This window comes from Dipodomys ordii, unplaced genomic scaffold (assembly GCF_000151885.1).
Source record: "Dipodomys ordii isolate 6190 unplaced genomic scaffold, Dord_2.0 Scaffold4, whole genome shotgun sequence".
Taxonomy (NCBI): Eukaryota; Metazoa; Chordata; class Mammalia; order Rodentia; family Heteromyidae; genus Dipodomys; species Dipodomys ordii.
Window position 1 is genome coordinate 23,019,038 of NW_012267220.1, and position 14,008 is coordinate 23,033,045.

The window sequence follows — 14,008 nt, forward strand, 5'->3', positions numbered from 1 at the left end:
CATCTCTAGTTAACCACCAAAAAAAAAAAAAAACAAAAGTGGAGCTGTGGCTTCAAGGACAGTACATAGTACCAAAATTTTTCTTCATTTAAAAAATGAGAAAAATACAATCTTTAGTCTATCATAGCTGTACATTCTCTTAAGAGACTGATCTTCAAATGGCCTTCCTGGTAGTGGCAATCTACTGTGCTAATGCCAAAGAAATAAAAGGAAAATATTTTCTACAAATGAGGAAAATAAGTTATTAATTAAAAAAAAATACTATAGAGGAAAAGTCAGGTCTTTTTTAACCTAAAGTCATAGAGAATAAATTGGGTATGTTAGAATGTGCCAAATGTCATTTTCACTAAAGTGGATTCTGATATTACACCTCTTACTTATGCTGCTATTTATGTTAGAAGCTTTTGTGTGGTTGCTGTAAATTCCTCAAAGGTGTCAGGTCAAGTTCCTCCTGAAAGTGCAGAAAGCTTCCTAAGCAGCAGATCAAAAGCATCAACACATGTCTATAACATCTTACAAGTCATGTCAAAGTCAGCATTTCCCCAACCATATTTCATTGCCCAAAACACAGACATTCACATAGGCTCAGCTCCCACACACAGCTTCAAGAGACCTCATTAAGAGAAAGCAAATTGCTTCCTCCTCTTTTACTAAAGGTTTTTCTTTATGAGGAATTGTTAAAACTTCATGTAAAAGACTTGGACAGATAAACTTCAAGAAAAAAATCTATGGTTGATAGATTAGGTGTGCTTGGAAGGGGTAGAAATGGTTGCTTTGTATCATTTGATTATCACAGAGAAGAATAGGAAGTGTCTATGAATGATTTTTTTCTCCTCTCATTTGGAAGTTATTAGTAGACTTCCCTTTGTTCCATTGAGAAACAAGAGAAGAAAATATGAAGTTACAGCAAACCCATATGGCCAGCAGGAAAGTCCTATTTAATTGCTTTATTGCCAGAAATGTTAAATCACTTCCTGAGGATGCAGTTCAAGTGAAACATATGGCAGCTATTAGCCAAAGCCCCTAACAAATTCAAAAATATGTGTTCTGTGGGAGTTTTCTCATACGCAATGAGACTTACTATTTAAACTATACCTGTAAACATGCAGTTAGTATGCTAATTCTAAATATTAGATAAACACTTTCTTAATATTGATGTGGACAAATGACTTGCATGGGAAGTGTCTTTCTAATGGAGAGCTACTTCATTTCCATTTGAATTGTTCCTATTATCTACTACCTACTCCTTTCTCGGAAGGCCACTTAAGAAATGATCAAGCAAATCCAGGCCACAGAACTGTCCTTTGTCCTCTCATGTAACTGTGTGAACTAGATTGTGAATCTCACAAAAATACTTACCTAAGCGTTTTGTAATTAGGATAATGTGAGGGCCTGTAATTAAGAATCAACAAATCTTTCTAATTAACTGAAAATTAAACATCAGCATTTTCTACTTGCTTTAGTGCCATTCCTTCCTGGAAAATTTGACAAATGTGATCAATTTATTCATAAATCATTTTCTAGAGAAATAATTTACTTTCAAATAAAATCATCCAAGAGCTAGCCAGCTGTTTGTACTATGTCGTCTTTATTTTTTATTTTACTTTTTGGAAAGTATGAGAAACAACAGACTGAAAGGGGGTCATCTCTAGGGTAGGAATGATCTATGTTGTCTTACTATAAAAAGAGACATTAAAAAAAATCCTAAGCACAATAAACTTTGACTATCTTTTCACCACAGAATTTTATTCCATTACTGAATGGAAGTGAGATTCCATAGTACAAAGACTTGTACAGAATACAGTGCCATCATAAAGCAATTGTGAAATATTGGCATTGGGTATATGAAAGCTAAAATATTTTTGCTTCATAACCCAACTCACTGATCACATTTTTATCAAATAATATAAATGCTAGGGTATTTTTATAATCATATATAAAATTACTTTTATAATCGTATATAATACATAAAAGGCCTGTCTTAATAGTCAACTTGTAATTTGGAACATGCTGTTAAAAGAAGTTAGAGATGACTTACACAATTTCTAACTGTCTGAAACAAATATTTACGCATAAATATTTTGTTAACCAAGTCAATGTCTTGTCATGGAATCCTCTTTCATTTCAGGGTGCTTGGATCAGTGTAAACTCAGAATTCAACACACCAGTGGGTGTATCTTGGCTTCCATTACTGGCTGTGTGACTATGTAAAAATGACAGTAATTTCCAGGAGTTTCCAGGATTGTTGTGAGGACTGAGTGAATTTAGGCAGACAGAAGTTTAAAATTGTGTGTTATATTTACAAAGCACTGAGTATAAATTGTGTGAAGAACTTCCTGCATGAACAATCTTTAATTTCCTATCATCTACCTTAACTTTGTCGATCATTGAAAGTGATTTTTCTTTTCTCTCTTTTTTTCTTTGTGCCAGTCCCAGGGCTTGAACTCAGGACCTAAGTGCCATCCATAGGCTTTTTTGTTCAATGCCAGCACTCTATCACTTGAGCCACAGCTCAGCTTCTGGGTTTTTTTGTGGTTAATTTGAGTTAAGAGTCTCACAGACTTTCCTGCCCAGGCTAGCTTTGAACTGCTGTACTCAGATCTCAGCCTGCTGAAGTAGTTAGGATTACAGACATGAGTCATCTGTGCCTGGCCTGAAAGTAATTCATAATGATTTTGTGATCTGTTTACTTTTTCCCCAAACAGAAACCAATTTAAAACTTTTGATCAAAGGTAAACTTGAGAGATAGACTTAATATTTAGCAATATTTAGATAGACTTAATTATTTAGCAATAAATATATTTAATTCCACTTTAAAATACTCTTTAAAAGAGATACATAGAGAGTAACAAATATCACCAAAACTATACAATAGCTTTTCATAAGAGGAGCAATAGCCTTACCATTATATTGAATCAGACAAGGTCTAGATGGTTTAGAAGGTCTAGATGCTGGAAGTCTGTGCCAACTATTCAATGCTTGCTCTTTAAACCTGATCTTCCATATTGACATTTAATAAAGTGACATGAATACAACTTCCATATAGGATGTAGAGTTGATGTTCACACCCAAAGAGCAAGTGCTGAACAACTAGATATGGACTGAGATTATGTAACAATCTTTTAGTTTAGATCAGTCATTCTAGAACAAATCCCTCCTGTACATTTTGTCCATTGGGTCATCTTTATTTATTTACCTTATTTTGAAAATTACCTCAATCTCCTGACTCCTTAAATTCTAAGGGTGATCATCTTAGCAGTAATCATCTTGAAAACGGATAAGTACCTGAATATTCCAAGTTTTGGGAAATGAAAATAGACGCTATTTTCCTAAGTATTTAATCCACAGTAGTAGTGTGCTTAGAGTGAGCTCTCTCCCCCCCTTTCTCTCTCTCTCTCCCTCTCTCTCTCTCACACACACACACACTCACACACACACATGCATATACACACACAACATCACGCACTTCTCTCTCAAACATATGCACACACACATGCATACATATACTCATATACCCATATATACACATTCACAGTCACCCACTGAGGCATGCTTCTTTTCTTTTCTTGCCCTGACTCTGTAGACTTTGTTCTTAAAGCTGGGGGAAGGCATCACTATCAGACCTATGTATGTACATATAGATAGGTAGGTAGGTAGGTAGGTAGATAGATAGATAGATAGATAGATAGATAGATAGATAGATAGATAGATAGATAGATAGATAGATAGATAGATAGATAGAGATATACATATATAAATTTATATACACATATAGATAAGGATATATCTATATGTCTGTACCTATGGGTAGAATTTTGTATAATTCCTAAGATTATACAAATGTCCACTACAAGTTAATGTCCCTATGGGTAGCTGCACTTCATACAGAAATAAAAATTCCATAATTTGTTTAGGGTATCTTTAGAGAATAGCACTAGACACACTTTGAAGTTTTTTGAAACATCTCATTCTGATGCCTTTTTTGAAATTAGTGATGATAATAAACAGTGGCAAAGTAGAACTTTTAACCCTTTATATAAGTAAATTAACCCATTTAGTCAATGCCCCTAGATGCAAATGGTAAGGACAGTTAGCTTTACCATGAAGACCCCATATGCTTTGTAGAAGACTCCATTTATTTCTGTCAGCAGCCATGTGATTATCCTCCCTTTAGAGAGGAAAAATCTGATCCTTGAGATGTAAATGCACACCGAAAATCAGCAGCAGGACAGAGATGCTCAGAAACAGAACAGATAATTTATTTTTTCAGGCTTCCAAAATTAGGAGAAATATGCCACTTGACTGCTAATGTCTTTTAGACAATATGGATGTAGTTTAGGTGAGTCTGTCTTCTACACTTACAAAATGCTACCTAACTATTGCAGCCAAATGAAATGCCTTCATGCCACGAGGCTAATCTTTTTATCATCAAGATCTATTTGCTTTTCACCACCACAATGTTTCTTTTAATGTTTCTTCTAATAAGACCATAATTTTCTTCTTTCTTTTTTTTTCCAGGCTGTTCCAAGTTTTTCAAATAAGGAAAAGGCTGGTGAGTTGATACTTTGGTGGTGTTTTCTCTCTTATCTATTTTAGTATGAATTTCAACTTTTAGACACTTCTTTAATATACACAAATGTGTTTATCTCTTTTATGTCTGTGAAGATGTTATTGTTGGATTCCTCAAAATAAATCTGCCATGCTTAAGAGTTATGCAAACAATATCGGGTTTTGTTGCACAACATTGCATTGTATAGAATCAGGCTCAGCTCACTGCAGCCACAATTTGTTTCTTAAAGAAGAGAATTCAATGTTGGTCAATATGATAAGGAATGGCCTTTGGAAATTGGTTGTGAGTAGTTGTCAAGATTTTTTTAATTCCTAAATAATTAAGTGATCACTTCAATAGATGTACTTGATGTTAAAAGTTGATACAACACTGTGAAAAATAATTATGAAGCAACATGAATAACCATATTGAGGAAAAAATTGTAGTATATTTCCCCTGCTCTATTCTATGATTTAACTATTGAAGAGTATTATGGGAAAAGACTGATGAGAAAAGCAGAGCCTGAAAGATGAGACTTGGATTGGTGGAATTGTGTGCTTTTTAAGAATCTTTTGATCTCTGTCAATATTTTTTTATGTGCTCAGTATAATGGAAATAAAAAACGGAAAAAAATCAAAGCCAATAGGTCCCATGGTTTCCCTTATTTGCAATTACTAGTATATGTCTGAGACAAGCAGAAACGGTCAGATAAGCTGATGTTGGGTGAAATGAACCCCAACATAAGGATTCAAATGTTTTTTTTTCTTTCATGTGATTGTTTCTAACACATTTATAATATGATTTCTTTGTTGCTTTGTATGTCCCTCCCCCACAGTATAACCCCTGCTTTCAATGTATTTGATGTCAGTATAATTTGTGGAGGAGAAGGGAAAAAAACAAATTGTTTAAATAGGGATACAGGTGGACTCATTGCAACGATGAGATGTACTAGTCGTTATGTCGAAAATGAACTTTACAACTTGGGGGGGGGGAGAAGCAGGGCGGGGAGGGGGGAATGGCGAGAAGATGGGAAAGGATGGGAAGGGTCAACAAAGGAGGAGGCTACAATGCTTGATAAGAAATGTACTCATTACCTTGCCCATGTAATTGTAACCCCTCTGTACGGTATTTTCACAATTAAAAAAATTAAAACCATATTGAATATGTACCACCAAAGGTGAAGCCTTCTACTTGGTTCACAAATATTTGTGATGCTGAACAGCAGTAGTGAAGGGGAAAGGGTCATCCACAAGAAGAGATCATTATTTCAAGTACCTTTACTCTAAAACATTTGTTTGTCTGATAGTATTTTTATGCTAAGGATATTCATTATTTATTTATTCACTTATACAGGTAAATAGATTTCATACAAAACATTTTACTTGCATGAAATACTAAATTTGCCTCTTATGGTTAGTCTATCTGACTTATTCATTCTAAGAATAGTGAAAAGCCTGCAGAATAAGAGAAAAATATTGAGCTGGCCTCATGGGTGAATGCAGAGGGAAATTTGTTGTTTAGCAATGTTCTAGCTTTATATGGATGAACTACAAAGAAGAAGTAAATTTAAATTCCAGTTGCAAAGTACCAAAATCTTCACATAAATTAGTTTGGATGTCCAGTTAAAAAGGGAAGAAATCAATGGTTCAGTAGGCATGTGCATCTCAAAGAGAAATTTAGGTCCTGCTTTATCTTAGGTTGTGACATTTTCTGTAGTTACCCAGATTAGCTGAAATTTAAACAAAGTATGTAACAGGCCAAAGTTTTCATTTTATCCCAGAAGGTCAGCAAATTCTTTCAGACCCTAAGGAGAGCATTTGGATGTAAACTGCTGGCTGGTGGGGAGAAAGAAGGAATGTCCTTATTTAGGGAGTGAGAGGCAAAGAGCTGTCTTCCTTCCACTTAGTAGCTTCAGAGGAATAGGAAGAAACACTTCATTTGGGGGTTTCATAATGCTTTCAAAATATGATGACAACAAAGGTCTGATTAAGCAAAGAGTATGAGTAGAAATACTTCTCATAACCCTGGAAACTTTCCACAACAACAAAAGAAAACATGAACATAACTTCACTTGTTAGTTAACAACATATTTTGGCCCTTATGATGTTCATAAGGCACAAATTAGAATGTTGGCAGATTGAGTGGTAGTACACACCTATAATCCCAGCAGGTAAGGCTGGGGCAGGAAGACCACATGTTTGTAGCCAGCCTGGGCTTAGGAGCAAGGGTCTCTCAAACAAACAAATAAAGTGGATAGATCCAATTCATACAGGATTTGGGGAAATTGTGTAAAGAAGGAGACCAATTAACTGTAATATATGACCTGCCTGTGCCCCAGGCCCAGCAGTGACCAACTGAGATACTTAATTACCCAAGTTGGACTGATTGAAAAATAACCTAGCTCTCTTGCATATCAAAATATTAGGATCTTTAGAAGGTACTACAGAAAGAATTTTGATTTAAGTTCCTAGACAAGCTCTACACTTGAGAGTACATAAAAAATTGAATTATAAATAAAAGAGAAATTTTATTGCTAAAGTGAGTGTATTTGCCTATCAACTCAACTGCCATGCTTGAATATTTAGCAAATTATGGTACTGTTTGACAGTTCTAAAGAGAAGATGATTTATTTCAAAAGTTGCGAGCACTATAGCAGGGAAAGCAAACTATTTTTTAATATTTCTAGACCTTACATTGCTGGATTTAAAGCATTAAAAAACATAGTATTTTAGGTAGGAGTGTACATCTCCTTGTTGCCAGCTCTATGAGTTGTATGTTTCGGTTTCTTTGGAGCAGAAGGACAGCCATGAAGGCAAAGAGCCCACTCACTTCTCAGGGAGTAATTGAGCTCATAAATAGGATTAAGCTTCATACTCACCCCGAGGCCTGTCGTTTTTTTTTCTTTCTGCCTAAATGAATATAACCTATTGTTCCTTAATAAGAAAGTCTATTTTTAATCTGGTTGACCTCTTATCCAAGCCAACTGGAACCAATTCTATTAGGTTTTTTGAAGCTCTAAATAAAAAAGAAAATCACTTGGGGACATTCCGGTCATCATTCTTGCGCTGCAGTTGCCTGATTGGCCTCCAAGGAACTTCAGTAGACACCTTCTATTCTCATCCATGTTGTTGTGTTAGATCACAGCCTAGTGGAAACAACTCTTCTGTACATCTCCTACCTTGAGAGGACCAAACACTCCAGGAGGAAACACAGGTTGAAACAGCCCCCCACCCCATGGAGTCATTCTCCAAATACATACCAAACAGCTTAATACTCTAAACAGCTCTCTAGGTTCTTTGAAGAAAGTATGGTGATAAAGCCTGGTCTCTGTCCTAAACTGAACTCAAACTCCAGAAAAATCTCCCTAAAGGCAGCAAGTGAGAATCTTTTCTCTCTTCTCCTCTTCTCAGTTGAAAAAATTTTTTTTTAATTTTTTTGGGTCCGGTCGTGGGGCCTGAACTCTGGGCCTGGGCACTGTCCCTCAGCTCTTCAGCTCAAGGCTAGCACTCTACCACTTGAGCCACAGCACCACTTCCGGCTTTTTTCTTTTTGCTTATGTGGTGTTGAGGAATCGAACCCAGGGCCTCAGGCATGCAAGGCAAGCGCTCTACCACTGAGCCACCTTCCCAGCCCCTCAGTTGAAATTTTTTTAACCTACCTTATTCAAAAGCTTCCTAGAAAAAAAAAATCCTAATTAGTTTTGTTTTTAGGAAAGCTTCATAATGTGCATTTTTAGGTTCTGAAAAGAAGTCTAATCAATTTATGTTTTTAATAATTGGAATTAATCATACAAGTATCAAATATATAATTATATAATACATATAATGTACATAATGTTTTCATAAAATATCTAGTAGTCATTGGAGTCTGTATGCCTCCAATGAGACATAGAGGGAGAGGGAGAAAGAAAAAGAGAGAGAGACAGAGACAGAAATTGGTCATTGGTTTATGTTTATTCTATAGGATATCTGATTCCTGTAGAGAAAAGAAGGGGAGGGTCAGGGAGGGGAAGGAGAAGGAAGGAAGGAAAGAAAGGAAGGAAGGAGAAAGGAAGGAAGGAAGGAAGGAAGGAAGGAAGGAAGGAAGGAAGGAAGGAAGGAAGGAAGGAAGGAAGGAAGGGAGAAAGGAAGGAAGAATTGATTTATGGTTTATTCTCCAAAACATCAGCTTCCTATGTAGCCTTGAGTAGGTTATGTAACTTCCTCATTCCTCTTCTTTAAACAATCTGCCACCATTTTTTGAAAGGTAATGAATAGACCCTACTACAAAATGGTTGCTGTGTCTAGTTCTTTGCACCTGGAGCCACTATGTGTGCAGGTCACATAGATACTAGCTGTGTCACTCCTGTCCGTGTGTGTTCAGCGATCCTAAATGCTTCCTCAGGGCACCAACTAACAGGCAAACATCAGTCTGTGTGGAAGAGAGATCAAGTTCTTCCTGATTCTTCTGTAGTAGATAACTGAGGCAAAGGTTAGCTATCACAGTATAGTACTGTGATTAGTCTTTTTTTCCTGGAGATTAAAATTCTCTCTGGTGAACAGGGAATATTCGATCTTCACAAAGGATTAATCCTTGAGAAATACAGACTACATATCTCATTTTCCCATGGCCCTATTAGCACCCTTACCCCAGGACCTGGGGTAACTGGATGCTGCCTACACAACAGCCCAGGGCCTCACTGAGCTGTGCAGAAACCTCACCCTCCCTCATCTTGTGCACAGGGTGCTGCCAACACTGTCTCCTTTCACCCACCCCCTCCATCCCTCCAGCCATCGCTTTTGCTCAGGGCTCTACTTTCCACTGGACTTTCACAACTCTGCCCGGAACAGGTTTCTCTACTTTATGTTATCATTAAACCCATCTACTCTACCAGAATTAATCCTATCAGAGTTATCTTGGAAAAGCATAACCGGATCGTCTCAACTGCTTCCCCATTTTCTCTGTATCCCTATTGTCTATAAGATAAAATCGAATTTTCCAGCCTGACATACCTATCTGTAACCTCAATACACATAATTTATTGTACTGTGTTTGTTTCTTCCTCAGATTCACCCTCTACCTCACCCCCCACCTTTATGCCTTCCTCAGTCAGGCAATGAGAGGCATCAGCAACAGTCTGAGAGTAGAGATGGTGAGTCAGAGGTGGTACTTCACTCCCTCAGCTACCCAGTCACAACACATGTCTTTTAGGTTGGGTGGCCTTTTCTTCCATGTAAGTTTGCAAGTTCATTCTCTCTCTTGTCCTATGCCCCCCTCCACACACACACTTTTATAAAATCCTGTCAGTAAACTCTCTTAGTCTATACAATGTGACATCTGTCTGCTGCTAGAATCCTCACTGGTATGGTCACCAGTATTTTCTTTTCTTTCTATTCCTTTATTGGTGGGTTCATCAGTGGGTCCAATTATTTACCCCACATCCCACATCAAAACACAGATCTTCTATTTCTGAATCTTTCTCCTTCTGCCTAGATCTGGGGCATGCATTTGTCTTCTAAAAATATACAGAGGACAAGTAGAGCTAGAGATAGAGACACAGAAAGCTAACTAATTCAGAAAAATAAACCATGATGATTATTGTGTTTTACTTCCTCCTAAATAGAAAATATTTATATTGAATCCCATGATACCATGATGATTTAAATGCATTTTCTGTTCTAATAGAAGATAGTATCTTAGAAAATTAGCACTGCATTTTCAGTCACTAAAATATGACTGTGAATATATTTAAAAAGTAGTAATATAGAGTAATGTGAAATCTTATTCAAAATGAAGTCAGAGTATCTTGTAAATATGGTCAGTTTTTTATTATGCAGAAATGACTGGCATTTTTTGTTTTAAAAACTCTGTTTCCAATGGCAATATCATCTCTTTAATGAATTCTTTCCCAGGCAGAATTAGTCTCTGAGTAAAAACTCTGTTTCCAAGTTCAGTGTTGTCATCTTGTTTAGATGTGCAGGCCATTGCTTGAAGAAAAATATTACTTTTGTATGTTCTGCAGCAAAAAAAGCTACAACCATGTTACAAATGGTCTGTAAATATGTTTTAATCAAAGCTTTATAACCACAAAGATGCTTTGGTTTCAATATTAATGATTTAGAGTTACCATAGTTCTGAAGCTTTATCTTTAACCCTGCATCCTTCTCTCTCCATTATCCCTAGTTCACTTTACAACTGCTAACTATCTCAATCAAGTAATTAATTAACAGTGCTATTTGGAGACCAATCCCAAATACACGTGAAAAGATCCCATTTTTTAATGGCTTAGAATCGGGTTTTGGTTGCATTCCTTGGACATTTTTCCTAGAATGTTTGTTCTCCTGCCTTGAGGTTATTTGGTTGGCTATAAAATGTTTTAAAAATCAAGATAATGAGTAATTCCAGCTTGAAACATTTATAAAAGATACCTTTCAGATGCATAGAAAAGAGTCATAGTCTCTCCAGACTTTGTGTTGTGACCAGCAAAAGATAGAAAATGGAAATCAAACACCTCTTTGTGACAAACATGTGAGGAAAAATCTAGGTCTTCATCATTTCATTCCCTGCTCCCTGTAAACACACTAAATAACAAAGCCCAGACTTGCTCTTCTTGGTATTAATTTTCTTGACTGCCTTTGATCACTGAGAAGAGAAATGGCTAAAAAACTAAAATGGAAAGACTATTCCTTTTCATCTTTTCTTATCATCACTGCTTGGCTCAGAGATTTATTGGTGTGATCTATTTTACTCTCAACTATGTTCCAATACATACAGATCCAAAAAGATTTGATGGAAAAAGATAGGACTATCCTATTTGAGAATTGCTTGAAACAAATATCCCTATTTCATGTCTCCCTTTTGGTACAGATACCATTCATTTCATTGCTCTTTTACTTACTCATCTATGAATATCTTGAAAGACAGAATTGTATTTTACTGATGTTTCTTGTCTCTTAGATGAATAGTTTAATATTTGGTAAATAAATATTTTAGGCTGGAGGACTGGCTCATTGATAGAGTGCCTACCTAGCTTGCATGAGGTCCTAAATTCAAACCTCAGTACTGTCAAAGGAGCAGAAAAAAAAATTTAAGTAAGCTAATAGTTTTTAAATAAATTACAAACCAGAAAATGCTTCCCTGTATTTGGGTGATGCTCTCAAGCCAAATGTTAAATCTTCTCACTGACTTTTAAGTGAGGGTCGTATAACTACAACATCTCCAGACTTTTTCTAGAGTTCCACAGGATCTGAGAATTATCTTTATCTAGCTAGGCTGGGCTATAGCTAACATTGCCTATTTTTTATTCTCTTTTACACTCAGAAAATTACTTTTTCTATTTTTATAAATACACACTTCCTTCATTTTGTTTTCAAAGTATTATGGCCTCTATTTGCCTATATATTTTTATGAGGCAAGAATTTAGGGTATGCCCACACATGACTTCTCTGTTTTCTGAAACCTAATGTAAACCAAGCCACGAAACGTCTGTGGTTGACTTGGCTGTTGAGAGGAAAGACATTAACTTTCAGGTATTAGAGATCCATGGCAAATATAAACAAGCTATTCTTAACTTTCAAGTATCAAAGATCGATGGCAAATATAAACAAGTTATTCTTAAGTGTCAAAAATCTTGTGTTGGAAGATTTGAAAATAATTTTCTAAATGTCCATTCATTTTTATTTTTAATGAATTGATTGCTAATTAAGTGAAAAAATTTACTATTTTTCCAGAACCAATAAAACATTTTTTCCTTTGTCAGTTATATTTTAACCAACATTGATACAAGAAAATTCCTCATAACCAGTTTCAACTCAAATGCTACATCCTGCCCTCGGAGTTTTCTTCCCAGATCTCTTCTGGAAATGAAAATAGTAGCTCACTGGTCTTTTTCTTCTGGTATTCAGTGCTTCCTATGATGAATTGTGTTCTTTACCAAACCATGAGTTTCTTCCAGTTAAAACCTCACATTGATGGATAATCTTATCAACTTGATTCAACTGATAAATGCTAAGGAAATTCGTGAAACCCACAAAGGCATTTGCAGAGACAACTAGATGCTGAGAGCTCTTACTTAACCAAAATCTGAGTAGACTCTTGGGAGACGGTAAATCTGTAGAATCTGGAGCTTACTGGAGAAGACAGGGGAGGGGTATGTCTTTGAAGGGTGTGCCTTGTCCTGGTCCCTTCCTGTCTCCCCTTTTTAGCTTCTAGGCTGCCATGAATTGTGAAATTTCTGTCACATCTACCCACCACCATCTCCTGCCTCTCCTCAGGCCCCAAATAATCCTGGAAGAAAACTTCTGACACCATGTGCCAGAATAAGTACACTCTCCTTTTAGATTGTTTCTCTCAGGTTATTTGTCCCAATATTTAAGGAACAATTAACATTAATATGCATGAGAAAAGTCTTGTGCCAATCTTGCTGTTGCATGCAGGCAATGTGGAAAATGTGTCAGGCTATTTCCAGGGGAGAGTGGATCATGGATTAAAGAAACTATTTCTCCTAGTTACTGTAATTAGGTAGAAAAGACTTCACAGAATTACTTAAGCAAATGGTGATCCAAGTTAATATGAGTAGTTGTTAATACAGAATGATATGATATGATCCACTTATCCACCCTTTTGTTTATAAAAAAAACTTATACCTATAATATTAGCTATTCAGGACACTGAGATCTGAGGATTGCAGTTTCAAGCAAGCCAGAGCAAGAATCAGTGAAGATTATCTCCAATTCACCCCCAGAAAACCAGATGTAGCGCTGTGACACAAGCATTAACCTTGAGCAAAAAAGCTCAAGGACAGCAGTCAAGGTCCTGAGTTCAAGACCCATGATGGACTAATTAATTAGTTAATTAATTAACCATAAGTTTCCCATACCCATGGTTTCCAAGTGCTCATCTTACAAATTTCTTCTTAATACAAATGAGAAGACCATCCTTGTTTACGGATTTGAGGAAATAGATAGGTGGACATTAACATGGTAGCTCATTGTGCTCTTTTTTAATAATCCTAGGTCTTTAAGTCTCCAGTCTATGTTTGCTAAGTGTTCTCACCATTGTGATGTGATTTCCTGAAAAGTCAACCTATTCCCAGCACTTTGGGAACTCCAGCCTTCTGGCATATGTTTTAGTTCATTTGTGTCAATGAATGGTTGAATGGGTAATAACAGTAAGCATTGATTCTGTGCCTGCACTTTTCTAAGCACTTTATAGATATAAATGTATTTCATCTATACTCTGGGGTATGGCTTCTATGGTTGTAACAGACATATAGAATCTGAGGCTGAGTGAAAATTCCTAAATCAATCACCTGAGAGTCAGGGCAGGATTCAAGCAGTGCAGGCTAGTGTGTATGCTCTTAGTCTCTATGCAACATGTATTGGTCAAGGCAGATGAATCAACTTTTCCACAATCTAGTCTTACTTCTCATCCTCCTTTAACCAGTACCTTTAATTAGTACCTGTAGCCATTCCTCCTGTA

The 14,008-nt window shown here is 36.3% G+C and overlaps 1 protein-coding gene across 1 annotated transcript in view; it reads left to right on the top strand.

The window, feature by feature from the left end:
• Positions 1 to 14,008, top strand: part of Dlc1 (DLC1 Rho GTPase activating protein) — a 353,391-nt gene that overhangs the window by 171,985 nt on the left and 167,398 nt on the right. The window contains exon 5 of the mRNA XM_013026378.1: positions 4,519 to 4,552. Coding sequence (XP_012881832.1) covers positions 4,519 to 4,552 — 34 coding nt within the window. The remainder of the gene's footprint in view (positions 1 to 4,518; positions 4,553 to 14,008) is intronic.